Below are 26,891 nucleotides of genomic sequence, written 5' to 3'. Positions count from 1 at the left end.
AAAATTTGCCTATTGCTTTCAAACAGCAGAGAACGATGGGAAGAAGCGGGAAAAGAAAAAAAAGAATGAAAGAAGGGTGTAACTCATGCCTTGAGTCGTGTCTATATACATGTAACTAATGTTAGTGGATCTACATAGCATAGGATAAAGACTGAGTTTATTGAATATCGTGCAAAAGACACAGAGGAAGAAACCAAACAAGTGTAAATTATAGAAATCAACAAGAATAATAGCAATAACAAAATGCACAGATTATTGACTAATTCCAAAGAACGTGCTTTTTACTACTGGTATTTCGTTGTTCACATCCCGATCACTATATTTATAGATTCAAGTGTTGTATTGGGTGATAGACCACCTGTTTGGTCATCATTAGTCATGTGGCATTGTCAGAACAATAACGATTTCTTGTTATTAGAAAGACCTGTGTGGTTATGGTGGTTTGTGTTAATTGAATTGATATTTCAATTGCCGCTCTTTTTCTATTTTGTCTTCAATTGGTCGTGTTTAAATTCACCTTCAGTTGGAAAGAAAACTTATAGATTGCTTACTTTATTACGTTTCTACGGGTTAGAAGCTGCTTTAACAACCGCTGTATGTATTTGGGCCATTTGGCAAAGAGGTAATATTACTTTGGAAAATCAACTACAGTTGACTTTCGTGTATCTTCTAACTGTTATCATTCCAGGCAGATTATGCTTCTTTTAAAGTAGTACAAAAAGTGCCCCAGTAGATTCTTACATATATAGGCGGAAAGCTAAAACAACTGGCATATACAATTGCTTTTTTTTTTTTTGGCGTTTACCTTGCATAGGCATGTATAGATTACATATATACATATGCATATATATATCATACCACCGCTACCATCGGCTTCTTCTCTCCTCTTTCTTTTTTTCTTTCTTCTTAAATAACCATTCTTCTGTTTTTTCTTTTACTACGGCAAACCAATCAAAAGTGTTTGTGCTTCTTTCTTGGAAATTATTCTTTTTTCTTCATAGAACCCCGCTGTGGGGAAAACAATTCCTTCCCTCGAACATTCGAACAGAAAACGATTACGCAGATTGAAATAGACAAAACGAGAAGCGCGATGGCAGAAGTAAGGAGGGGGGGAAGGACAAGCAATTGGAGTTGAAATGAGTAAAGAAACGTGTATTGGTCAAATGTACATTACAAAAGTTGTTACAAGTAACAGATTTATATTAAAGTTCATAAGTCTTACCGTTGTTAAATCAAATTATTTTTTTATCACTTTATACCAACATCGGGATAAAAGGGTTTTCTCTTCTTTCTTTCTTTTTTTATTTTTGAATTTTTAATTAATAAGTAGATAAATTGTTATTTAGTTACAATTGTTTTCACACTTTAATAATAAATTAGCTGCTACTTCTATACACACATACACACACATACATCCGATAATATATTCTAATTTATTCATTACCTTTATTTTTTGCTTATATATCAATATTCAAATCTATATAAATACAATAAAATAATAATAATAATAATAATTAAAGGTAGAAAAAAAAAAATGTTAAGAGCTGGCGTCTTTAGAAATACATGGACAAGATCCTATGCTACGAAGAAAGCCCATGATTTGGTCGTCATTGGTGGTGGTCCAGCAGGTTATGTTGCTGCTATTAAGGCTGCCCAATTAGGTTTTGATACCGCCTGTATCGAAAAACGTGGTAAACTTGGTGGTACCTGTTTAAACGTTGGTTGTATCCCGTCCAAAGCTCTATTAAATAATTCCCTACTATATCATCAAATTTTATCTGATACAAAAACAAGAGGTATCGACGTCGATAAGAGTGCTGTTAAATTAAATTTCGATAAATTTATGGCAGCTAAGGAAAAAGTCGTTAATCAATTAACTGGCGGTGTAGAAATGCTATTTAAGAAAAATAAAATTACATACTACAAGGGTGAAGGCTCATTCAAAGATGAGAAGTCTCTTGTTGTAAAACCCGTGGAAGGTCTTGCTGGTTCCGTCTTCGAAGAGATAGAATTAAATGCAGAGAAGATTTTGATCGCTACAGGCTCTGAAGTAACTCCATTCCCAGGTATAACTATTGATGAGGAAAGAATTGTCTCTTCCACGGGTGTTCTTTCTTTGAAGGAGATTCCAAAGCGTCTTGCTATTATTGGTGGTGGTATTATTGGTTTAGAGATGGGTTCAGTTTATAACAGATTAGGTTCTAAAGTTACCGTTTTGGAATATCAACCAGCTATTGGTGCGTCTATGGATGGAGAAGTTGCCACTGTTACTGCCAAATTGTTAAAAAAACAAGGTATGAATTTTAAAGTCTCCACAAAAGTTCTTGGTGCTACAAGAAACGGTGATGTGGTAGATATTGAAATGGAAGACGCTATCACTGGTAAAAAATCTACATTACAGGCCGATATTCTCTTAGTTGCCGTTGGTAGAAGACCTTACATTAAAGGTTTAAATGCTGAAGCTGCTGGGCTAGAAGTAGACAAAAAAGGTCGTCTTGTCATTGATGAACAATTCAGCACTAAACATCCACATATTAAAGTTGTTGGAGATGTCACTTTTGGTCCAATGTTAGCACATAAAGCTGAAGAAGAAGGTATTGCTGCTGTGGAAATTTTTAAGACCGGTCATGGCCATGTTAACTACAATAACATCCCATCTGTGATGTACACTCATCCAGAAGTTGCATGGGTAGGTAAGACTGAAGAACAATTAAAACAGGATGGTATCTCTTATAAAGTTGGTAAATTCCCATTCATTGCTAATTCGAGAGCTAAGACTAATATGGACACGGATGGTTTTGTCAAAATTTTAATTGATGTTGAGACTGAACGTATTCTAGGTGCCCATATCATTGGTCCAAATGCCGGTGAGATGATTGCTGAAGCTGGATTGGCTTTGGAATATGGTGCATCTGCAGAGGATGTTGCTAGAGTTTGTCATGCCCACCCAACATTATCAGAAGCCTTTAAAGAAGCCAACATGGACGCATACTCTAAACCAATTAACTTCTAATATGTGAATAGTTTTTTAAAACATTTAAGTAAGTTTTCTTTTTGATTTCTCTTTCTATATATTTATCTTACCATTTTTCATTTATCTTATTATTCTTATTACATAACTCGTGTTAAATATACATTATTATATTCTTTAACATATTCAAATATATTAAATTATTGTATTTTTTGATTTGTACTATATATGCATTCATTAAATAAATGATTATAATACCTATTTAAAATTTTCTTCTCATATCTTTGGTCTTTTTATAATGACTCTTCTTCCCACTAGTCTTTTGTACTTGAATTTCAGAATATTTTCTTTTGAAATATTTATCTGTGTCTTTATCCGCCATAAGAGATTCCAAAATAGTGGATTTTCTTTGTTTCTTGGTCAATCTACTCGAGAAAAATTCAGTCTTATCTTCCATAATTGTACCTATTGAGAATCTATCAGGTACTTGCCATTTGTCTTTTTTATAATGTCTCTTAGGATCTAGTGCAGCACGATGTTTGATTAATAGTAAGTCTCTTTGTAACTGTTTTTTCATATGATCACTTGGTTTAGGTAGAAGGAACCAGTCTTTTGCCTCAGATTTAAAGTTTTGTTTTTGTGTCGTTTTTGTTTCATCTAATAAAGTTGTAGACAGTGTCGGAAGAGGTTTTTTATCATTGGAATTAGCTTTTTTGGAGCCCAATTGATCAAAATCATTGTTTAATTTTGGTAATTTTTTCAAATCTAGTTCGATATTTCTAAATATCTTTTCAGTATCTTTACTATCATCTAAACGTAAAACATCAGAATCATGATTTTTTTCTAGTTCATTTGCTGGTGTTAATTTTTTGTTCGATACCTCTTTCAAACTGGCAAAAAGAGCATCTAAAGTTTGCTCTTCCTCTATGCTCATAATATTTTAAATTTGATCGGCTTATGTATATATGAATATATGAGTGTACTCACAAGTATGGGTTCATAAATTATGTCTCCTTAAATTTACAACAGGTGCTAATAATCTTTTGAACCAAAACATTCATGCAACTGATCAAATATAAGGTCGATGGCCATCGCTTTGTATTATCAGTTACTTTCAAAAAGAGTTAGCAGAAAATTTTTCAAGAATGGAAATAGAAAAAATAAACAACTAAAGGTAAATAGGGTGTATGGATGCATGGATTAATACATATGATAACTTTCTATTAAAACCCATACAGGGAACAAGTAGGTATACTTATGTTCTAATGGGGTTTTAATAACATCCATATTTTTTTGAAGGTTAAGTAGTTTAATAGTGTGATAGTAATGGTTAATTATATGATCGCTAATTGTGTATCCTTTCTTGATTTTGGAAGATGTCCTCGGCTAGTAGAGAGTAATTCAAAATATATGGGATTAAGGTATATACAAAAAATGAAATGTTCTGTAAATATTTGTTGCCACTTTTTATCACTAATTCTAATCTATAGCTCGTTAATATCTTTGCCTTCTTGTAAACTTTAGTAAAAAGAAACTTGAAAAGAACAAAAAAAAAGAGGCAGGAAAGAATATGAAATACTTAAATATTAAAGCTACTTTTGTTATATTAATATAGTATACCTATATTGAAGAATATCTAAATATCTATTTTAAATGATGCATCAACAATAAGTGGTAGAAAAAGGAAAAATTAAATGGAGATATATTAAAGATTTAGCGCAAAATGACGTATAATTGATTGATATGTAATTATTTTCCTTTTTGTTATTTTTATCTTTGTATGTCCTGTATAAAGTTGTATTGTTGATATTTTTTTAAAAGGTGCTCTTAGTGACTCATTAATTTGTATAGTTTTTTATCAACAAGGTTTGTCAGAATTGTTTGGTTTCGAAATATTAAGAAATGTATCCATTTCTCCATATTTCTTTGAGGTAAATTGTAAAATATTACCAATGTTTCCACGATGTAATATCTCTAAGTGACGAGTCAATTCAGGAGTATGACTGTCCTGAGTACAATCAGCACAATGATTAAAGGAACCTATTCTCTCATTATGATTAAATGCACTGTTAATACTAACATTACTATTGCTACTGCCATTAACATAGCTATTATTATTAATAGAATTTCCACGAGGAATCGTCCCTCGAGAAATATTAAAATGTCTGTTTAATCTCCAAATATCACCAGCTCTCTCTTCTAAAGTATATACATTACCTTGATCGAAATTATCGGCTTTTGTTAACGCTTTTCTTAAATTAGACATGGAAGGAATTAATAATGTTGAATCGTTAATATCATGTTTTCTGTCTTTCTTGATATTAACATCATTTGGATAATATTCCTCCTCAGTTATTACAAAGGGATTTCTTGTTGGCGGAATATAACTTTTCCATACTAAATGGCTTTCTCTGGTTGATTGTCCCTCTGTTGTTATTCTTCCATTGGATTCTTTCTTCTTCTTTCTTCTCTTTTTTTTCTTCTCTTTCATTTTTTTTGTTTGTTGAGATGACTCTCTGGAGGGTGTTACAGTGGATACAGGTGTAGTATTTGTCGTGGTTCCACCAAGATCAACCTCCATCTCTATTGAGTTTATCTTAGATATTATTCTGCCCAGTCGTGGTGACCTGATATAATTATAATCCACCGTGGACTCAATTTCCTCCATTCTGGTGTTGTGTTAAATAATTATTTTATTAATAATTGTCTTCTTTCGTTTTAACCTTCTTTTTAAATTTTCTCTTTTTGTTGGGCGGAATAACTTTTAAAGAAATAGTAAAATTGAATAAGTAAAACGTCTTATATTTATTTAAATGTTATTATAAGTAGAAGATGTTTGTATAATGGCATCTATAAAAATAGAATGAGAATTTCCTTTTACAAATCAAATTTAGCTTTTAGTAATAGTCAAAGGAGAGAAAGTGAAAATAAAGTAATAAAACGAAAATAATAATTCTAACTACTGAGGAAATGGAGCAAGGAAAGGTTTCTTCAACTGTCCTATAAAAAATATATTACCTATAAGGGGATAAAAGAAAGAATAATATTCAATGTCCTGGAAATATTTTCTTCGTCTACCAATAGAAAATATAGATTGTTGTCAACGGATTGGAATTGAAACCATCAGAATAGCTACAGAAGACACTCAACACACCTCATTATATCACTCTTTTTTTCTGAATATTTTCTCATTCTTGTTTTGTTCTAATAATTTAAGATACTGTGATTTCGGTATTGCTAAATTATATGAAGGGTAAGAGGATTAAATCAAAGGGAGAATGTTTAGATGAAAAAGGTTAAAAAAAAAAAGTTATCAAATAAAAAAAAGTAGTTTCATAGCTGTGCCACGTATTCATATGATTTTCAACATCATACAGTTATATTACTGCATTAGGAACCTATCCGTAAGAAAGCTTGATCATTAAGACTAAAAAGAGGTCAATTGATATAGTCAACCCTCGAAGAAATGGAGACTTTTTTTCGTGTTTTTATCAATCTACAATTGAAAAATAAAAAAAGAAAAAAAGATAGGTAAATAATAAAATAAAAAGGTAAAAATATTAGTAAATAATACCTTGTTCGAGGATGTTTTGTGGTGCCTGTAATAATAAAGGTGAGCGAGTGTACATTATTGAAATATAACCTAACAGAAACTATATATACATGTATGTATATGAATAATTCATTTGTTATTATTTTGACTAAACAAAAATCATAATATATAACAGAATGGATCCAGAAAATGATATTTTGGAGCAAGATCCAATTATTGGAGATGATGATGAGGAAGAAGAAGAGGAGGATCAAATGGACATAGATGAAGGGAAAAAGGAAAATCAAGAAGGAAGTGATGATGATGAGAATATGAATGAAGATGAGGAAGAAAATGAGGAAGAAAAAGATGCTAAAAAAGATGATGATAATGATAATAATGATGATGAAGGTAATGATAACAAAGTAAAAGACAAGGATAATGATAATAATCAAAACATTACCGATGAAAATAAAGATATAGAACCACTTCTGAATGAGAACAAAGTAATAACAGGTGGAGAAGAAGACAAAACATCCAAACCAATGGATAAACTTCATCATTATTATTTGACAATGTTACAATCTGCTAAAATTGCGTCAGGTTACAACATATATCCTACGGCAGCTATTCCAATACAAAGCCATGTAAACGCTCTAACAATGTCTAAAGGTCTTAAATACATGTTTGTTGGTGGGTCGGATGGATATATCAGGAAATATGATTTTCTGAACACAGTACAGGGGAAATTATCTTTAACGATTATACAAAAACATTCACTAGCAGAATCTATTAATAATGCGGGAATTTTGACTGGATATTGGGAAAATGAAATCCCACAATACAAAAAGAATATAAAGATAAAAAACAAGACTGACTATGAACCACTAGTGAGTCCTGTTTATTCGTTGGCCGTGGAGGATGAATGTATGTATATGCTAAGTGGGTTAAAAAATGGTGGTATTACAATGCAAGGTGTTCGTTACATGGAGGGGTCAATAGTACACTATTTTAAAGAGCATACACAGGTGGTTAATATATTAAAATTGAATAATAATCAAGATAAGTTTTTGAGCGGTTCATGGGATAAGCGTATCTTAGAATGGGATTTAAATGCCGGAGGTGTGGTTAGCAATGAATTTCAGGGTAATAGCAGTGAGGTCTCATCGATAGAGTATCGCCCGCTTTTTTCTAATGTCAAAATAGATGATATTGTTAAAAATTTTGAGCCTGCCAATGACGATATGGACGATGAAATGGGATCATTATTTGGTGAAGATGAAGATGAAGACCGTGAAGAAGAAGTTGATCTTGATGATGGACAGAGACAAGACAAAAAAAAGAAAGAACAAGACAAAAATAGTGACAATAACAACAAGAAGTTGATAGAAGAGATATCATCCACTTCTTTAAAGATAGTATATGATGAATCAGTTTTAATGACAGCCAATTTAAATGGTACTGTAAATATATGGGATTCAAGAGCAACATTAAAACCTGTAGCATCTTTACAAAGAGGGCCTGGTACTCCGCCATGGTGTATGTCAGCAACATGGGATTCATATACTGGAGATAAAATATATGTAGGGAGACGTAACGCCTGTGTTGAGGAATACGATTTAAAGATGATAACATCTCTACCTTCAAATATTATGAAATTACCATCAATTTCCGGACCTGTATCATGCGTGAAGTCTCTTCCCAACGGAAAGCATATTCTTACTGCTTCTAGAGATAATATACGTCTGTTCGATACTACAGTGCAAAGTGGTAGTAATATAAATAGTGGCAAAAGTAATAGCCCATTCTTAATCGTCCCAGGACATCACGGCGGGATGATATCGCAGTTGTATGTGGATCCAACTTGTAGGTACGTAGTGTCTACTTCAGGTGATCGCGGATGGCAGGGACAATCTACAGATGTTGTATTGATATATGATGTGGATTTACAATGACCGTAATAATATTTAGATGACTAGGTAGATAGTTAACAAAATTATTTTTTAATTACTTTTTTTTTTGTATCTATGTCTTTCTTAATCAAGTTTGGTTGAGCAGATGTGATGGCTAATCATATCAAACGATTAACAACAATAACAATAATAATAATATTATTTACTTATAATATACTTCAATTAAACGAGACATATCTCTTGGAGAGTTAAACGAAATAATCCGCAAAAAAAAATATAAACAAAAAAAAACAGAATTAAATATAAAAGGAAAAATAGAAAAATAGAAAAATAGAAAAATAAAAAAGACTCAGGAAAATATCACATTTTCTATTAAACCCTAAGTTACTTCCCAGAAGTACAGCAAGTTTTAAGATTCCAAAATATTATGTTGGAGAATATGTGATGTGATTTTTCGGAGTTCAAAACCCTATACGGGTAAATAAATGAAACACTACAGAACTATGTAGAATGAACAACAGTTCCAACGCAGCAATGCATTAGATATAGTAACTATTCGTCTTGAGAAAATTTTGGATAAGAGATTGTTTATGAATATGAGTATACTTCTCTATGTTCTTAGGATCCTTAGTTGGCGTGTGAGTTGAAAGCTTATTATTCGAAAAATGCAAAGTATAATTAAAATTACTACAATTTTCTTTGTTACGTCTTGATAGTGTATCTATTATTCCGAGCTAATCACTGCTGTTAATTAAATTGTTGGCAAATACAGTGAGTATTCGATGGTATTTCAAGACCTTTATTTTCTATCTCACTTACTCCTTCATTTGATTTTTAGGTGAAAGAAAGTCACTTAACACTTACCTTATCTTAAAATAATAGGAAACTATATCAAATAAGAAAAAAAAAAAAAATAAAACCGAAATATGTCTGTCCTTATTTATCTGGAGAGAGAGAAAAAACAAATAAGAAAGAAACAAAAAAGCAGTTTTGAGCAAAAATAACAGAAGGAAATAATTCGATCTATTGTTTTTTTGTGTTTTTTGTAATGATTCTCTTTGTTTCCTATTGTTTTGCAAAGTTTTGTTCAAGTATTTTCTCCGTTTGGGCAACATACGAAGGAGAGCCAAACGATAGGATTCGAGCGAGAAAAGACCCGTTTAAATTTGCAGAAGAACGACATTAAAGGCAATTGAATCTTTGTATAAATATATATAACAACTAGAACAGTTCATTGATTCGGAATGAAGGTTACTTTAATCCGAAACAAACTTAAGTTGTTCCCACACTGTTTTGATTTATTGGCTTCTGAAGAATAGTTCTATTTGAGTCGGATCATTGTTGTGTACCTTTCTCTCCCTCTTGATAAAAGGGAAGCATTACAACGTACAATACTGAGAAGTCATTAAAGAAGCAAGAAATGGATATTGTGTTGGAAACTTGTGATACTTTTTTCTTCGATAAAGTATATTCATACCTTTTTCCTGTTGAGCTTGCCTCTACAGTACCACAGCCATGGATTGAATGGTTAGATTTATCACCCCCACCAAGTCTAAGTGGTAATTCCAGTGCTATAATAGATGCTGTTAAACAGACTGTATTATTACAAAATTCTGTAGTCAATAGGACTTGTCCAGATGTTTATGGTCACAGACCTTTCTTATGGAATGTTACAGAAGCCACTTTCCAATCCATGTTACCTCGTTATAATTTATTCAGAGAAATGCTTTCTCTATGGATAATTACAATGGTTTTTGGTTGGCTTCTATATTTGTCAATGGCCACTTTCTCCTACCTTTTTGTTTTTGATAGATCCATCTTCAATCATCCACGTTACTTACAAAACCAAATGAGACAAGAAATAAAATTGGCTCTTTCTGCTATCCCATTGATGTCTCTTTTAACTGTTCCATGGTTCATGTTAGAATGTAATGGTCATTCTAAGTTATACTACACTAAACCAAACATGAATTGGTTAACTATTGTAAAGGAAATTGCTGCATTTATTTTCTTTACTGACTGCGGTGTGTACTGGGCTCACAGATGGTTACACTGGCCAAAGGTCTACCGTGCTTTACATAAGCCACACCATAAATGGTTAGTCTGTACTCCATTCGCTTCTCATTCTTTCCATCCACTTGATGGTTATGGTCAAAGTATCTCTTACCATATCTACCCAATGATTATGCCTTTACAAAAGTATATTTACTTAGGGTTATTCACTTTCGTCAACTTTTGGACTATTATGATTCATGATGGTAACCATATGTACAATAGCAAGATCATTAATGGTACTGCTTGTCACACTGTCCACCATCTATACTTCTCATACAACTATGGGCAATTCACCACTTTATGGGACAGATTGGCTGGTTCTTATAGACGTCCTGAAGATTCTCTATTTGACAAGAATGCTAATCAAGATAAGAAAGTTTTAGAAGAACAATTGAAGCAATTAGAAATTGAAATGAAGTTAGTTGAAGGTGATAATGATGAAAGAGTCTATGCCACTAAGAAGAATATTTAAGTTAATATATATGTGTACTTCTTTTTTTCGGTTATGGGTTGGCATACTTAAATTGATAGACCTTTTTATTCATGTTATATTTCTAATGTTGTTTCCCTTTGATCGATTATGTCAATTCATATAATTCATCTAGTTTTATTATATTATACGTGTTAATGAATCTATACTTTATATAAATGATATATATTACATATTATGCTTATACAATTTATTATATTGGAATTTTTTGAAACATCTGTTCAATTATGTTATTTGACTACGAAGAAGAGTGTGTGTGTGTTTCTATTGTCCTAATTTTCTTTCTAATTCAAGGAATTGGTTAAGTTTGTTCAACCTCTCAATTTCCTTATTTTGAATTATGCATTTTCGTTGCCAATCTATCAATGTCGTTGGGTCGTCCCCAGTATTATTTATGGTAGTATTAGTGGTGGTGGTAGCATTCTTATTGTTACTCGTAACAATATTGTTAGTATTCTTCGTATCTTCTGGATGTGGTATCGATGTTGATCCATTATACTCTTTGGCTAGGGGTTCTATTGTTTCCGTATTGTTAATAAGATTTATGTCCATAATTGATCCAAATTGATTATAGACTTGTTACTTCAAAATAACTTCTTTGAAAATAAGAAGGACACTCTATGTGAAAGGTGCCAGGGATTTTAAAAGCAAAAATATTCTTAAGTTTACCTAACTGGTTGTGGACTTTCTACAAATACTTCTCACGAGTTGAGATCATCCTTTATTTCATTTCTATTTTTCAAATCTGCGAAAAATTTAAATCTTTAACGTAAAAAGTTTGTTAAAAAAAAAAGTATAAAACAAAAAAATTTAACGCTTGAGAAATCATTTTCTACTTTATATAATGGAGATATATATTAATAAAGGAAGTAAGAATTATAATAACAATTACATTTTGTTGAAGTTCAGAAATATTAAGGTGAGAAGCGGGGAGGCATTCTTTTTTTTTTTTTTAGTCACTCCGAAATGAAAGTTAAATTAATTTTTTTACGTCTTTTGAAGAAATTGAAATCATTTTTGGTCCTTAGTGTTACAGTTTCTTTACTGTTTTATTACACTTTCCAAAATGAAATTGACATTTTGAATTCATATGCAGAGAACGAGTCCTTACCTACCATCGATACACATGGGAAAGCAAAAGGAAGTGATATATTATTTGGTAATGAATTACCGTCTATTACTAATATTGTAGAAGATACAAACATTATTAGGCAAAATAATATTCCTAGTGACCGAAATGATCAAAATAAAGGGCCACCAAACAAATTAAATGAGCTACCATCTCAAAAAGTTAATCTAAACGAAAAGAATAAGTATTTTCCATTGTTGGTTTCGTCTCCTGACCATGATCCATCTTTACATTACGAGCAATACCAATTAGGCGATACAATACCACCATTGCAACCAATCAACCCTTCATCTTTTAAAGAAAAGTATCCTGTAATGTACGAAAAGTCATTTCCAATAGATATGACTGATAAAGACACTTTGTCATTTCCTGCTATTTTGACAGATCGTGATAATACTATGCTTAAAAAAATACATGACATATTTATTAAATCGTGGGAACAACAAGTTTCACAATGGATGAGTGATCCATGGCCTATATGTCTTATTGATTCATTGAGTACACTTTATATTATGGGAGATACAACAGACTTTCAAAGAGCATTAAATCTGTTAACAAAAATCGATTTCAAAATACCTTACACTGTAAGTGAGCTAATTGATATTCCAGATTTAACAACTCGAGGTCTAGGTGGTTTACTTTCTTTATATGAACTCTCAGGAGAAGATATTCTTTTAGTTAAAGCCAAGCAACTGGGAGATTTTATTTTGAGATCTTTTGACACCCCAAACAGATTACCAGTAATTTCGTATCCTTGGAGATCACCATATAATAACAGGTTTCCATATAAAGAAACAAAGTTAGGCTCTATGATGAAATTGACTTTAGAATTAACAAAACTTTCACAACTATCATATGATAACAAGTACTTCAATGCTGTTTATAGTATATTACAATATGTGTGGGAAACTTCGATGGAACTACCTATTAAATCTTTATTTCCTAATATTGTGGATGCGTCTGGTTGTAAAGTATTGTCAAGTAAGGAATTATCTATGGGTACCCACCAAAAGGATCAGATAATGAAAAGTATTAATGAAAATTTGAATTTTGTCTTTTGTCATCAGTTCAAGCACTTCAACAATTATTCATCGACAATATCAGTGGATGATAAAGATTATTTTTCCATATATGATTCATTAGCTAAATTATATTCATTACTTAATGTTGATATTCTACATTCTATGAAGTCGGTCGCAGAACGTACTCAAGCATTAAATACAATAGATAAACATAAAGGTTCTAATGATAATGACTTAACAAAAGAATCATTATCATCTGAAAATAAGCAAAAGATCATAGACTCAAACATAATATTCCATGAGGCTATGGAAAATATTATTAATCTTATGTTATTTAAACCATCAGCACCAACAAATTTAACAGTTTTAACAAACCTGTATACCAATGCATTATATTCACTTACCACCAACGATTTAGAAGTACAATTAAGAAGAGATTTTACGTTTCAACCTGAGGCATGTCAATTTCCCTCCACTTTGCTTTATGGAAACAAACTATTTTTAGTTGATAATGAGAAGGATAATTTATATTTACAAGTAGCATCCGACTTGGTGGATTCCTGTTTTACTTTATTTAAGGAGTATCATGGAGTAATGAGGCCACTTTCTTTAGATTGGGGATCTGAATATTCAACTATGCATAGATTAGCATCGATTATGGAAGATGAGGAGATAGATACTATGAGTTCTAATAATTTTGATTACGATGAAAATGTCAAGATAGAGAATATTTTGAAAGGTAGACATATTGGTTTTGAGAATGGTTTTGATATTCATAATGAAGTATTTGCTTCAAAAGTGAAACAATCCAACTTGAATAGTGAAGAATGGAAGCGAAGTTATAGTTTTATTAAAAATGAAGCATTCTTAAATATCAAGTTGACAAATCAGGATATTGATATAGAGAAGAAAGTTTGGAATAAGAATTATCATAAACATGCAGATATGCCATTATGGATCAATAATATTGATGACTCCAAGGAAAGTGTTTTATCACCTTTTTTGATTAAATCCTTGCTATATTTATATAGAATGACAGGTAATCAGAAATGGAGACAAATAGGGAAAGAATTATTTGAAATAACCGTTAATAAGATTAGAGACTTGAATTTGGGACCGAAAGGAGTATGGAAAGTTAATGAAATATCTAAAGAAAATATTCCGAGTTATTGGTTTTCACAGACATTAAAATATTACTATTTGCTTTTTGAAGATCCATCTAAGTTTTCATTTGATGATTATGTCTATACTGATGGTGGACATATAATGGCTAGGAACAAAAAAAGATTCAAGAAAAATAAATCCCCCCTAAAGGAAACGTTAAGATAGTGCATGTGGAATTGTTGATTTGAATATATTTCGATTAGTTAGAAGATTTAATCATATATACAGTATTGGTATATGTGTTTTTTACTGATTAGAGTGACCTCCTCAGAAGAAGACATATGGCATGTAAAAAAAAATATTTACATAACATCTAGATTCTTCCGATTTTAACAAATAAATCAAGGTATTATATTTCAAATAATATTTATTTTTGAAAATTAGTGTTTGAAGATAAGTTAGATGAAAATCATATATTAATGAATATAATATTCGGCCTTATTGTGTTTTAATACAATAAAACAAAGGCTATATTGATATGTGATTATAATAAGACAAAAACTTTTGTTCTAATCTAACTTGAATACATTTGTAATCTGTGTATTATGTATTTTATATATTAAATAATATTGGGCCCTAGAAATAAATAATATTCATTGTTGTAAATGTCTTTGTTTATATAGTTGTATGAATTTTGGAATTTTTTAGAAAAGTTAGTACTTATTTTTTTGTCCTATGTAGTCATAAATTAAATAGTAGCTCTGTTAAAAATATCAGCATATAATCGTGTTACTTAAAACTTAGTTGCTTCTCATTATATTGATGCAGGAGTTGACCTGGTTTCTAATTTATTTACATTAGGATCAAAAAGCTTTGTTATTATATTATTATTAGGTTTGTTTTTGAATATGCTGTAAGCTTTGTGGTTTTTGCATTTTTACTTGCTTCTTTTAAATAAATAAAACTCTATTTGTTATGAAGATAATGTAAATGAAAGGGGTAATTTTAAGAAATATACTAAAAATGGATATTAATTATGCATATATTTACCAATTATATAATTGTCTATTCTAATTAATAAATTAACTTTAATATTTTTACTTTTTTATAGTTGATGTTATGTTGATTGGTATTTTTTAAATAGAATTTAATAAATATAATATGATTGTCTATATTGATAATTACGGCTGGCATTCCCCTCCAAAAGACAGATTTTTTCCAAACAAATTTTTTAGTAATTGGTTTCCAACATTAATCCAGCAATTATCTATTCACTTAGAGTCAGGATCCAAAGTGTCATTTTGTTGAAATAAAATGTTCTATAATGAAATAGATAGAACAAGAAGATTTTAGCAGACACTAAACGATAAATTGTTGAGTAATAATTGTTGAGAGGTCACCAAAGGTTGTTGAGTTTGTTTAATAAATATCTTACTGTTCGTAGAGGAAAATGGCTGAATGTTAACATATATAAAGCCAAGGATTTCATCATACATTATTTTTATCTTATTTACAATCTTTGTGTATTATTACTTCTATGTTGTATATAGAGAAAAAAAAAAGCGAAGAACTTTATTATAATTTTGTATACTAAATCTGTTTAATATAATCTTGAGAATGTTTACTATATATCCAATGAATAAAGGCACTCATTCTCAACACATTCCTTTCAAGTCTCTCTTTTTGAGAATTGCGATTTCAAATAAGGGCATTGTACAGCTAATTTTTACTTAGTACATTTTTGAATATACTGATTTACTGTCTTCTTTTTCATTTTTTTAGGTCAGGAACGGGATGTTTATGAAAAAATATGACAAAAATATAAATAAAATGGAGTTTATAATGCATAATTTAAGTAAGTAATCAAAGTTAAACAAGGGCATTTTCTGAAAAAAGATGCCAACTCATTCTCCAGCAAATAACAGTTATAAAAAATATTATTCCTTTCATTTTCATAGTTATTATTTCCAATACCGAACACCCTACTTTTATTTCATTCTAAAAACTATCCTGATGAGGGATACCTGTAACAATTTAATAATTAATCTCACTAAATATTTGAGCTTCAAATATTCAAACCTTAATGATACAAAACTTAAACTTCTATTTTCTTTAAGGAACTCAATATAATAATATACTATTTCTTTAAATACATAAACTTTCTATACAATATGTCTTATATTAAATACTAAATAATCTCTTCCCCTCCCTAATTATTTCATGATCTTATTGCTTGAAATATTAAACATTGTTTAAAACAGCAAATTAAACAAAATGTCAAACATGTGCTAGCTTTTGATATTTTTAGCTGCTTTGTGCACATAATAATTTCGAAAGATTTCTAATTTTACAGGATTAAAAAGAGTCTATGCATAATATATATAACGGTACATACTATTCTCTAGAAGTCACAATATGAAAAATGAAAAAACATATGGATCTGTTAGCTCAAGAGAATTCTACAAAACTAGCAATTGGTATCAAAAATGTACTGTAATTTCATAAATAACTATTATTTCCATTAATTCTTGCTCTTTTTTGATTCAGGTTCTTCATTAACGCTGTCAGTTTGATCCAATTTACGCTTATTAAAAGTAGCTTCACCCAAATCTAACTCTTTTCTCCTTTTTTCAACAAATTGTGATGTTTCTATTGGTGCTTTCAAATAATGATCCATGTACCATTTTAACTGTCTAATACTTTCTAAAATATCTTTTTTTGCAGTATGTGCAGCCTCTTTTCTTGGAATAACACTTGCTAGTTCAGGATTATGCCTTTTGGAGACCTCCATAATTGTGCTAACGTCAATTAATCTATAAAAAAGATGATCGATGACTTTTGGAAAATCCTTTAACATAAACAATCTATCCATATGAATAGAATTACCTGCTAATATACCTACATTCTTTTCTGGGATAAACCTTTTAATATAATCTAATAATTCCTTTTCAACTTGTTCTTTTGTCTTTGTGCTATCGATGACCTTTTTAGTTAATCCACTAGCACCGTGATGTTCAATACACCATTCATCCATCATATCCATAACAGCCTTATCACAATGAATAACACTTTCGTAACATTTATTTCCAACTGGATCTTTATCCAGAATATTCAAATTACCATCAGTAATTATACAACATACTTCTATGATCTGGTCCTTTGTGTGGTCTAACCCAGTCATTTCACAATCAATCCAAACAATGGGTTTTGAAATACGATCTACTCTCGAAGAAGAGCTTGATATGGATGAGCATTGAGTATTAGTATCATTCTTAACCGACTTAACTTCTGTAATATCGTTTAACTTATCAAAGTTCTGTAATTGTCTAGAACTAGGTTTGCCCCAGTATCTTCTTAGAGAATTTCTTCCTGAGTTTACCAAACCTCTTAAAAACATATCTAAGATTGTTACTGCTATATCTCTTAACCAAATTTGAATACGACCGACTTTACAAAATTACGAATAGTACTAACTATACATGGTCCTGCTCTTTAATCATAGTCATTATTATTTTTCATCAACTATTTTGATTTATTTACCTATTTGTTCTATTTGGCAAAATCAACGTATTATAGAAAAATCAGGACTGTTTTTACCCGATTGGTAAAAAATAGAAAAATCGATATTTCTGTTATATTTTTTAAAAATCCTAAAGAATTATTTAATATTACCTAAAATAGAAATATGTGTTTATCTTGTTTTTGCCTATTAATATATTTTTTCTTTTAAAAAAACGACGCAAATTTTTTTTTTTTCATTTTGAAAAACAAAATCAAAACATCACCTTAGAGACAACCAGCTTTCTAAATTATCAACTTAAAACATATTTAAAGTTAGGTTTAGAGTATGATTATCGTAACGTCAACCGGGCCTTCATCTATTAGGTCCAAACTAAGAGCGGTGTACAACGAATAAAATAACAATGGCTCCAAACGTATGTGAGTGCCTCTAAAAGAATGTGTAATCTATTAACAAATAACTGAAAAAGAAGGAAGCATTTCAATAAGTGCAAGTTATTGCGCACCTTCCATTCTGGTACATGGACAGTTTCCAAAGATATAAGCGACTATGGCATGCCGGAGGGGTTATTAAGATTAATAAAATCAGTGATCTAAAGTATCCTTTCCCTTTTCTTTTTGCTATGCTGTATTTTAAAAATTCACAGAGATTTTAGTTAATTCTCTTTTTGTTTTTCATGTGATTGTTAATAGCAGTAGGCAAAAACCTGAACTTTATTACTAACATGTAAACTGTCAAGTATAATTGATCTTATAACTACCAAGGAGTTGTATGTCATTATATGTTGTACTTGTTCAATTGAAACGTTTTTATTTTTTTGTTGCAGACTTCTAGAAAACAAAAGATTGCTAAGACCTTCACTGTTGATGTCTCTGCCCCAACTGAAAATGGTGTTTTCGACCCAGCTGCTTATGCCAAGTACTTAATCGACCACATCAAGGTTGACAACGCTACTGGTAATTTAGGTAACGCTATTACTGTCGAAGAAGATGGTTCCGTTGTTACTGTTGTTTCTACCACCAAGTTCTCTGGTAAGTATTTAAAATATTTAACCAAGAAGTACTTAAAGAAGAACCAATTAAGAGACTGGATTAGATTCGTTTCTTACAAGACCAACCAATACAAATTATCCTTCTACCAAGTCACTCCAGAAGATGACGAAGAAGAAGCTGATGAAGAATAAGTTAATAATGCTTTATAGGTACATTATCTGGTTAGTCCCTATACTATCGTATTTTTTATTTTCTTCATTTAGTTATATAATTTAACAAATCTTTCTACTTTAGCACTGTTGTCACTATTTGTTTTTATTTTGTAATTTATATTCCTGCATCTCAATAGTATAACGTTAATAATATGAAATAGATATTCTTTCGTATGCCTAGCCAGTCTTGAATTGTAGAGAATTGCATATGAAGAGAGTTAGTTGGTAACGTTATATTATCTCCTGCTCTTGTTATCTTTTCAAAGATTGAAAACATGCATTAGAGGAGGTTAGCAACTCTGCTTCTGATATTTATCAATAGGCGTTGCCACTGTTTAAAATTAGTTTCTAACGATTATATACAGCTGTTTTTTCTGTCTTAAAAGTGTTAATGAATAAGTTTTATTATGCAAGTAAGTTACGTGATCAGAGATAATGCTTATGTATACTATGTTACTTTTAGTTCTCCTTGGAATACTGAGCCAATTAGATAACCACAAATTAACTTGATCTTCGCCACAACAATAATAAAGATGTCAGAGAAACAACTACCATCACATAACAAGATAACTTTACCACCGCAGGAAATTATTGATTTATTTAAAGTAACATTTAGTAATGAACTATATGTAACTGATTTTAACCAATTACTTGAACAAATACAAAAGGTTAAAACAGAGCTATACAATAGGGAATATATCGAAGCATTTAATGAGGATTGGAAAAGAGTTGCATATTGTTGCAGATGGACACCATCTAGAGCTATTAGTTATGCATCACTATTGAGTCATTTCCCAGAAATAGTTGATATCATCACCAAGAGTAATGAAAGTAATAACAACAACAATAATAATGGATCTAAGATCTTATGTGTTGGTGGAGGTGCAGGTGCAGAGTTAATTGCAATTACTAGTATTTTTACTCCATTCATTCACACAAAAAAGAAAAAAAATATTGACAATGATAGCAAGAATACATTATTAGAAGTCACATTGATAGATATTGCCAATTGGGACCATGTAATTAAAAGGATTATGGATCAAGTGAAGGAAAAATGGTTGTATAATAATATTTGGAAAACATATAAAGTGAATTTTTTAAATCATGATATCTTAAGATCAATCGACGATGAAGATGTGAAAAATGCTACTTCTTTGAAAAAATTAAATCTAATCACAATGCTATTTACTACCAACGAGTTATTCAAAGAAGATCGTGCGAGAAGCATACGTTTTTTACAAAGACTAAATCAACAATGTCAACAAGGATGTTATTTACTTATTTTAGAGAGTGCAGGCAGTTATTCTCATATTACTGTTGGGAGTAAGAAATTCCCGATACAATTTTTAATAGATACTATATTAATTGGGGCTCGGGGAAAAGGTATAGAAGGATGTTGGGAACTAATTTCACAAAATGATAGTATTTGGTATAGATGTGACAACACCTTAGATTATCCGATACGATTAGAAAATATGAGATTCTTTTATAGATTATATAGAAAGAAATAAAAGCTTTATGTTTGAGGAATAGACTAGAATACAAAACGACTAACTGAGTATGCACAAGGCTCATTCTTTATTCTGATAATAATCTTTCATACGATCACCTACTATATCCTTCTGCTTTGTGAAAAAGAAAAGTTTTTTTCTTAATTGTGAAGTGCAATCCTGGTTCAGACCCCATTAGTCACCTCTTTTTCCCAGAGGTTCTTCCCCCAAATAATATTTTCTCTTATAAAAATGTAATGTTTGACATCTAATCTAATCTCCTTGTTTTGGTTAATTCATTATTTTTCTGTTTTTTTTTTTTTTACTTTTTTTTTTATCTTTTAGCGATAACAAAACAGGAAGAAAAGAAACAACGACATCAAAAATTTACAAACCGGCTAACAAAGAATAAATGGACAGAAAAAACGACAAGATAGGAAGGAAAAAAAACCGATATCAAAAAATGAGATCATTAGTTTTTTTATTTTTTTTCTTTTTTAATTCAACTTCACTTATGTAATATATAAAATTTGCCAAGTGTCAAATTCTGTTGGAACGAGAAACTTATACACACACACGTATATACATATATATATATATACGTTATTTATTCGTCCTTTCTGTTAAAAAACCTCTTTTATATAAATTAAATAATATTAATACAACAAAAAAAAAAATAAAAAAACTATAAAATAAATTTATAGATAAAATAAAGGTGAAGTGAAAGGACGGGATAGGGAAACGGAAACGGAAAGAGAAACCATAAAGTAAATTTATTTACAACATCGATGGCTCAACAATCCAATTATAGAAATAGCCATCCATCTGGTGGACACAATACTGGACGCTCACAAAGACAGCCGGTGCCCTTTATGACTATTATGAAGTCAAGAATAAGACAACCACAATTTTATTGGTTTCTTGGTCACGTTATGACGTTGTATCATTTTTTAAAACTGCATTTATCTTTGTTTAGTGTAAATAATCAAAGATACCATTATAACAGGTCATTATTATACATTATTATATCGTTCGGGATAGTTTTATATCAGTTTATCAGAAGTAAACAATTGAATGCGTCAAATTTTTTTGTTAATTTGTATAAATTGGATAATTTACAATATTTTACATTATATTCGACATTATATCTATTAAATAACCTAAGTGGTCAAAAAATTATCTTGAATGGTGGAATTATATCACCAACAATATTTTCACTTTTCCATATATTGAATTATTTCAAGGAGAACTTATTACCATATTTAACTATAATACCACAAAAATCAATGATAAGCTCGTTAATTACAATGTTCATTAGTAATTATAATGAAAAATGCTTAATACTTGCACAGTCATGGGAAATAATACTGATGTTTCGTTATGTGGTAATGAGTGTACCTATAATACTTTTAAAAATTTTGACAAATTTAATAGTGTTTCAAAGATTCAGTGGATTGTTATTTGGTCAATTGTTAATGATTCTGGTCTATGTTAAATTCATTAAATGGAGATGCATTGCAAACAAACAATTCTCATCGATATTCAATGAAATGGTTAAGAGAATAGAATTATTATTAAATCGTTATGCAAATGATCAATTCGTATTCATATTACCTCTTTGGAGCCGCATTAAAGAAATGATAGTTACATATATATAAGTAAACAAACAGAATAAATGGAAAAAAAAACCAAAAAAAAAAGAAAGGATAAGATCTATTAGATCAATATCTATCTGTTACGTTTATCTATTTATCTATTTATTTATTTATCTATCTATCTATCTATATACCTACTTACCTATCTATTTATACCTATATTTAACCTTTTCATTAGACCTATTTTCTCTTTTCAATTGTCTTTTAGATTTTTCAGTTTCTTTTGCATTTATACTTCTTCTACTTCTGGCATTTTTATTATTTTGTTGTGGAATATTGAAGGATTTTGAACCACCAAACTGATTTCTCAATTGGAATAGCTTATAAATTATATAACTTGGGATTACGATGATCCAAATTAACCAAATCAATTTAAATGAATTAAAAATGGTCAAAAAAATGTCACCGACCCATGATAAATAAATTATATCCAGCATATATTCGACCAATCCCTGAGGGTTTGATAAATTGATCATTGAGCCTTCATTTTTCAATTCACCATTAGACCAGATTGGTCTACCTGTTTTATTTAGGATGTAGAGACATACCAAAAGTGGTAATTGAGATAAAATCAATTTAAGATTGAAGAAAAACGATAGAGTTACAGATTTATCATTACTTAGAAAGAGTCTTGATAAAGATAGAGTAATCAAACCACTAGATATGTAGATCGATTGATTTAAAATTCTTGTGTTGTTAATAGCATGTTTTTTAGCAGATTTCCCAGCCATGATGACTATATGAGTATGTCTTTTTTTATTCAATTTCAAGCTTATTCGATTTAACTTATTTTAATTAAATAAACAACAAGGAATATGTCATACATATTTATGTTTTTTTCTTTCTGCTACCCAAGGATAATAAGCTGAAGTTATATATATGATACCAACTATCATGTTACTGAATATCATTTAACAAGCCGACATACGACAAAAAAAAAACCAAAAAAAAAAGCTCTAAAACCTCATGAATAACTGTAGCAAAACTACTGCGTTCTCCACATATTTTTCTTGTCTAATCCTTTTATTTATTCATTTATTTTTTTTTGTTTTTGTTTTTTTTAATCTTTATTATATTGATGCGTGGACAAAAAAGCTATAACAAGAAATGAAAAAGAGACACCAAAAAAAAAGGGATTAGACAAGAAGAATAAACTACTCAGCGGGAAATAAATTGATCAATTTACATATATCGAATAGCAAAAAAAAAAAAATTGGAAGTTAATAAAGAACGAGTTTTACCATCGATCTTAACTTCGCAACCAAATTCAACCACAATCGCAGTTATTGACAAGATACTGGCATTCAGTATATTAATTTAATCATGGCAACTCTTGGTGTATATATAAATTTGTTTCAATTTGTGTATCACTAGTGTGCCACATATTGTAACAGATAGGAGAAGGATGATAGTTTTATAAAACTACAATGAGAAAGAGGAAAAGAAAGATTATGTCATATGACACGGCAGTCTCCTCTACATTTTTTCTTTTTTTTTTTTTGGAAGAGAGGCGAGGGAAAAAATATGTAAAAAGAAAAATAGCAATCATAAGTTTTTTGATTCTTTCATTTCGTGTATGTCATTTGCCACGAAAAAGTGTATGCCATTATCATTATTATTATTATTATTATTATTATTTGTTGGTCGTTTTGACAAAAAGAGTGGTATTTTATTTTTTATTTTTTTTTTTTATTTTATCCCCTCCTCTTCCCGCCCCCCATTATTACAAAATAGATAAGTTGTTAAATAGGACAGTAATGTTTGATTTTCCGCAGTTAATCCCGTGGCGTACGCTTTACCCACCCATTACAGCAATTATATATATAGATTTGTTTATAAAAGGTGATTCTCTTTTCTCATTTTTCCTTTCTTCTTTCTGACACACATACATTTGTTTGCTCTCTTAGTTTGTTTGTTTCAACCTCATGTTGTTTTCTTGGCTATTACCTGCTTGCCGTTTTCACACCTCTTGATCTGTTCTTTTTATTAACATTCAACTTATTATATAGCATATATATATTTCTATCTTAAGCCCCTTGAACTTTCCTATTAGTCCCCCTTCTTATTTTATTAGATAATTCACCAAATCATATCTGTATAGATATTCTTATATATATATATAAATCCAAAAGACAAACATAACAACAATGGATTCTGGTATGTTAGTTTTCTTTTTTGTATCTTTGAATGATCTGTGTGTTTTCTATGTTTCTTCTATCGATGTTTAGCTAGTACTATAAATTAGAAAGTTTCATTTTCCGGGATGATTAAATGAATAATCAAATCAAGAAGAGAGAGAAAGAGAAAAAAAAAACTGTATTAGAAAAATAGTGGGATGAAGATTCAATAGCAAATATTGTATTTATTTTATTTTCATGCTTACCAAGAGGATGATTAAATAAAAAGAAATAAATTGCAAAACAAAAACCATAATTGAAGGAGTTGTCAAGGTAAATAAATATTTTTTCTTTTTGTTTTTAGCTTGATCCGTTTCTGAGCTACATATATTGGTTATTAGTGACCTTTATGCTATACTTCAACTATTCGAACTAATATCTATTCCTGCAGTTAGAACCATATTACTATTATCATTATTATTACTATTATTTACCACATTCCTTTTTTATCTTCTCGATGAAGAAGAAAAAAAAAGATCTTTTGGTTTTTTCTTTTTTTTCGTCTGTTTTTTTTTGCTTGTTTTTCTTTTTTCCCCAAAAATTTCGAGAGAAAAAGAGGGGGGAGAGCAGAAATTTAGCAAAAAGAAAAAGGAAGAAAAATTTTTTTGTTAATTGGTCGGATATGAAGCTATGATATTTATTATATAGTGATAAAATAGGTTTTGTCATATTGTTCGTGCACAATGATATGCAGTATGGAATAGATCAATGTAATATGCATTGAGCAGCATAATTGACACATAAGTCTACAAGAAGAAACAAGACAATTTTTACTCAGCAATCTTCGAATATTACTGCAACATCGAAAAGAAAAAAGAAAAAAAATGAAGCATGAAAGTGGTTGAATTAATGAGTGAATGGATGAACAAGAAACACATGCAGATTTGCAGATATATAGAGTTTTATATCCATTAGCTTTTTTTTCCCTTTCTCTTTGACTACCAACTTTTACTAACAAAAATGTATTTATTAAATTATTCAATTGGATTGATAATTTTATCATGGAAAATATGTATGATTTTTACTTTATTTTTTTTTTTCCCCTTCTTTCTTTCTTTTAAACAGAAGTTGCTGCTTTAGTTATTGATAACGGTTCCGGTATGTGTAAAGCCGGTTTCGCCGGTGATGATGCTCCAAGAGCCGTTTTCCCATCTATCGTTGGTAGACCAAGACACCAAGGTATCATGGTCGGTATGGGTCAAAAGGACTCTTATGTCGGTGACGAAGCTCAATCTAAGAGAGGTATTTTAACTTTACGTTATCCAATTGAACACGGTATCGTCACCAACTGGGATGATATGGAAAAGATCTGGCATCACACCTTCTACAATGAATTAAGAGTTGCTCCAGAAGAACACCCAGTTCTTTTAACTGAAGCCCCAATGAACCCAAAATCTAACAGAGAAAAGATGACCCAAATTATGTTCGAAACTTTCAATGTTCCAGCTTTCTACGTCTCCATTCAAGCCGTTTTATCCTTATATTCTTCTGGTAGAACTACTGGTATTGTTTTAGATTCCGGTGATGGTGTTACTCACGTCGTCCCAATTTACGCTGGTTTCTCTTTACCACATGCTATCTTAAGAATTGATTTGGCCGGTAGAGATTTAACTGACTACTTGATGAAGATTCTTTGTGAACGTGGTTACTCTTTCTCTACTACTGCTGAAAGAGAAATTGTTCGTGACATTAAAGAAAAATTATGTTACGTCGCTTTAGATTTCGAACAAGAAATGCAAACCGCTGCTCAATCTTCTTCTATCGAAAAGTCTTATGAATTACCAGATGGTCAAGTCATTACTATCGGTAACGAAAGATTCAGAACTCCAGAAGCTTTATTCCATCCATCTGTCTTGGGTCTTGAAGCTGCTGGTATTGACCAAACTACCTACAACTCCATTCAAAAGTGTGATGTTGATGTTAGAAAGGAATTATACGGTAACATTGTTATGTCTGGTGGTACTACTATGTTCCCAGGTATTGCTGAAAGAATGCAAAAGGAAATTACTGCTTTGGCCCCATCTTCTATGAAGGTAAAGATCATTGCTCCACCAGAAAGAAAATACTCTGTCTGGATCGGTGGTTCTATTTTAGCTTCCTTAACCACTTTCCAACAAATGTGGATCTCAAAGCAAGAATATGATGAAAGTGGTCCATCCATTGTTCACCACAAATGTTTCTAAGTTTTTTTTTTTTTTTTAATTTTTTTTTCTTTCTTTCTTTTTATATATATATAAAATTATAAAAAAAAAACTTATTTGTTTTATCCCTTTATAGTCGGCATTGCCTTTTTTCATTTTTTTTTCTCTTACTTTTTTGTTGCTTTGATTTAACCAATTGCAGGTTATATGATAATGACAAAAGAACTATATAAGAATAATTTTAAAATAATAATAACAATGTATTTATTAATTGTTATTTTAGTTCTGTCTTATTATGAGTTCTCCTATTGTACTTTTCTTTTTGATGGTGAATTTGAATATGTCTATTTATTATATATATAATATTATTAATAAAGTTTTTATAGGTATATATTTCGGGTCTAAGGAATTTCTTAAATTTTATTAGTCTTGAAATATATATAAAGATAATCTTTCCTAGATAACATTCTTCAGGGATATACTCACTA

At 30.3% G+C, this 26,891-nt stretch overlaps 15 protein-coding genes across 15 annotated transcripts; 10 read left to right on the top strand and 5 right to left on the bottom strand.

Annotated features, from left to right (window-relative positions):
* Positions 1-243: 243 nt before the first annotated feature.
* On the top strand, positions 244-708 carry EMA19 (Ema19p; the record flags this gene model as incomplete). Its single annotated transcript, XM_064856755.1, has 1 exon — positions 244-708. The coding sequence occupies one exon, from the start codon at positions 244-246 to the stop codon at positions 706-708; it is 465 nt and encodes a 154-aa protein (XP_064715888.1).
* Positions 709-1,534: 826 nt separating this feature from the next.
* LPD1 (dihydrolipoyl dehydrogenase) lies at positions 1,535-3,013 on the top strand (the record flags this gene model as incomplete). The annotated part of the gene is made up of 1 exon (XM_064856754.1): positions 1,535-3,013. One exon carries the CDS (start codon positions 1,535-1,537, stop codon positions 3,011-3,013), a length of 1,479 nt encoding a protein of 492 aa, XP_064715887.1.
* A 220-nt stretch (positions 3,014-3,233) lies between these two features.
* Positions 3,234-3,905, bottom strand: FCF2 (Fcf2p; the record flags this gene model as incomplete). Its single annotated transcript, XM_064856753.1, has 1 exon — positions 3,234-3,905. One exon carries the CDS (start codon positions 3,903-3,905, stop codon positions 3,234-3,236), a length of 672 nt encoding a protein of 223 aa, XP_064715886.1.
* Positions 3,906-4,829: 924 nt separating this feature from the next.
* On the bottom strand, positions 4,830-5,639 carry OSW2 (Osw2p; the record flags this gene model as incomplete). The annotated part of the gene is made up of 1 exon (XM_064856752.1): positions 4,830-5,639. One exon carries the CDS (start codon positions 5,637-5,639, stop codon positions 4,830-4,832), a length of 810 nt encoding a protein of 269 aa, XP_064715885.1.
* A 1,061-nt stretch (positions 5,640-6,700) lies between these two features.
* SPT8 (SAGA complex subunit SPT8) lies at positions 6,701-8,458 on the top strand (the record flags this gene model as incomplete). The annotated part of the gene is made up of 1 exon (XM_064856751.1): positions 6,701-8,458. One exon carries the CDS (start codon positions 6,701-6,703, stop codon positions 8,456-8,458), a length of 1,758 nt encoding a protein of 585 aa, XP_064715884.1.
* A 1,378-nt stretch (positions 8,459-9,836) lies between these two features.
* ERG3 (C-5 sterol desaturase) lies at positions 9,837-10,943 on the top strand (the record flags this gene model as incomplete). The annotated part of the gene is made up of 1 exon (XM_064856750.1): positions 9,837-10,943. One exon carries the CDS (start codon positions 9,837-9,839, stop codon positions 10,941-10,943), a length of 1,107 nt encoding a protein of 368 aa, XP_064715883.1.
* Positions 10,944-11,225: 282 nt separating this feature from the next.
* PWA37_000058 (uncharacterized protein) lies at positions 11,226-11,513 on the bottom strand (the record flags this gene model as incomplete). Its single annotated transcript, XM_064856749.1, has 1 exon — positions 11,226-11,513. The coding sequence occupies one exon, from the start codon at positions 11,511-11,513 to the stop codon at positions 11,226-11,228; it is 288 nt and encodes a 95-aa protein (XP_064715882.1).
* A 414-nt stretch (positions 11,514-11,927) lies between these two features.
* Positions 11,928-14,441, top strand: MNL2 (putative mannosidase MNL2; the record flags this gene model as incomplete). The annotated part of the gene is made up of 1 exon (XM_064856748.1): positions 11,928-14,441. The coding sequence occupies one exon, from the start codon at positions 11,928-11,930 to the stop codon at positions 14,439-14,441; it is 2,514 nt and encodes an 837-aa protein (XP_064715881.1).
* Positions 14,442-16,737: 2,296 nt separating this feature from the next.
* On the bottom strand, positions 16,738-17,613 carry REX2 (Rex2p; the record flags this gene model as incomplete). Its single annotated transcript, XM_064856747.1, has 1 exon — positions 16,738-17,613. One exon carries the CDS (start codon positions 17,611-17,613, stop codon positions 16,738-16,740), a length of 876 nt encoding a protein of 291 aa, XP_064715880.1.
* Positions 17,614-18,538: 925 nt separating this feature from the next.
* On the top strand, positions 18,539-18,919 carry RPL22A (60S ribosomal protein eL22 RPL22A; the record flags this gene model as incomplete). The annotated part of the gene is made up of 1 exon (XM_064856746.1): positions 18,539-18,919. A coding segment is annotated over one exon (381 nt), but the record flags the coding sequence as incomplete, so codon positions are not given.
* Positions 18,920-19,473: 554 nt separating this feature from the next.
* BMT6 (25S rRNA (uracil2843-N3)-methyltransferase) lies at positions 19,474-20,451 on the top strand (the record flags this gene model as incomplete). The annotated part of the gene is made up of 1 exon (XM_064856745.1): positions 19,474-20,451. The coding sequence occupies one exon, from the start codon at positions 19,474-19,476 to the stop codon at positions 20,449-20,451; it is 978 nt and encodes a 325-aa protein (XP_064715878.1).
* A 767-nt stretch (positions 20,452-21,218) lies between these two features.
* PER33 (Per33p) lies at positions 21,219-22,088 on the top strand (the record flags this gene model as incomplete). The annotated part of the gene is made up of 1 exon (XM_064856744.1): positions 21,219-22,088. One exon carries the CDS (start codon positions 21,219-21,221, stop codon positions 22,086-22,088), a length of 870 nt encoding a protein of 289 aa, XP_064715877.1.
* Positions 22,089-22,231: 143 nt separating this feature from the next.
* On the bottom strand, positions 22,232-22,816 carry SND2 (Snd2p; the record flags this gene model as incomplete). The annotated part of the gene is made up of 1 exon (XM_064856743.1): positions 22,232-22,816. One exon carries the CDS (start codon positions 22,814-22,816, stop codon positions 22,232-22,234), a length of 585 nt encoding a protein of 194 aa, XP_064715876.1.
* Positions 22,817-23,512: 696 nt separating this feature from the next.
* On the top strand, positions 23,513-23,965 carry PWA37_000051 (uncharacterized protein; the record flags this gene model as incomplete). Its single annotated transcript, XM_064856742.1, has 1 exon — positions 23,513-23,965. One exon carries the CDS (start codon positions 23,513-23,515, stop codon positions 23,963-23,965), a length of 453 nt encoding a protein of 150 aa, XP_064715875.1.
* Positions 23,966-24,232: 267 nt separating this feature from the next.
* Positions 24,233-26,445, top strand: ACT1 (actin; the record flags this gene model as incomplete). The annotated part of the gene is made up of 2 exons (XM_064856741.1): positions 24,233-24,242; positions 25,328-26,445. The coding sequence occupies 2 exons, from the start codon at positions 24,233-24,235 to the stop codon at positions 26,443-26,445; spliced, it is 1,128 nt and encodes a 375-aa protein (XP_064715874.1).
* Between the last annotated feature and the right edge of the window lie 446 nt (positions 26,446-26,891).

Source organism: Arxiozyma heterogenica (assembly GCF_036370985.1).
Source record: "Arxiozyma heterogenica strain weizmannii chromosome Unknown scaffold_11, whole genome shotgun sequence".
In the NCBI taxonomy this organism is placed as follows: Eukaryota; Fungi; Ascomycota; class Saccharomycetes; order Saccharomycetales; family Saccharomycetaceae; genus Arxiozyma; species Arxiozyma heterogenica.
Note: the sequence above shows the minus strand (reverse complement) of the source record. Positions and strands in the feature narration are given on the sequence as shown.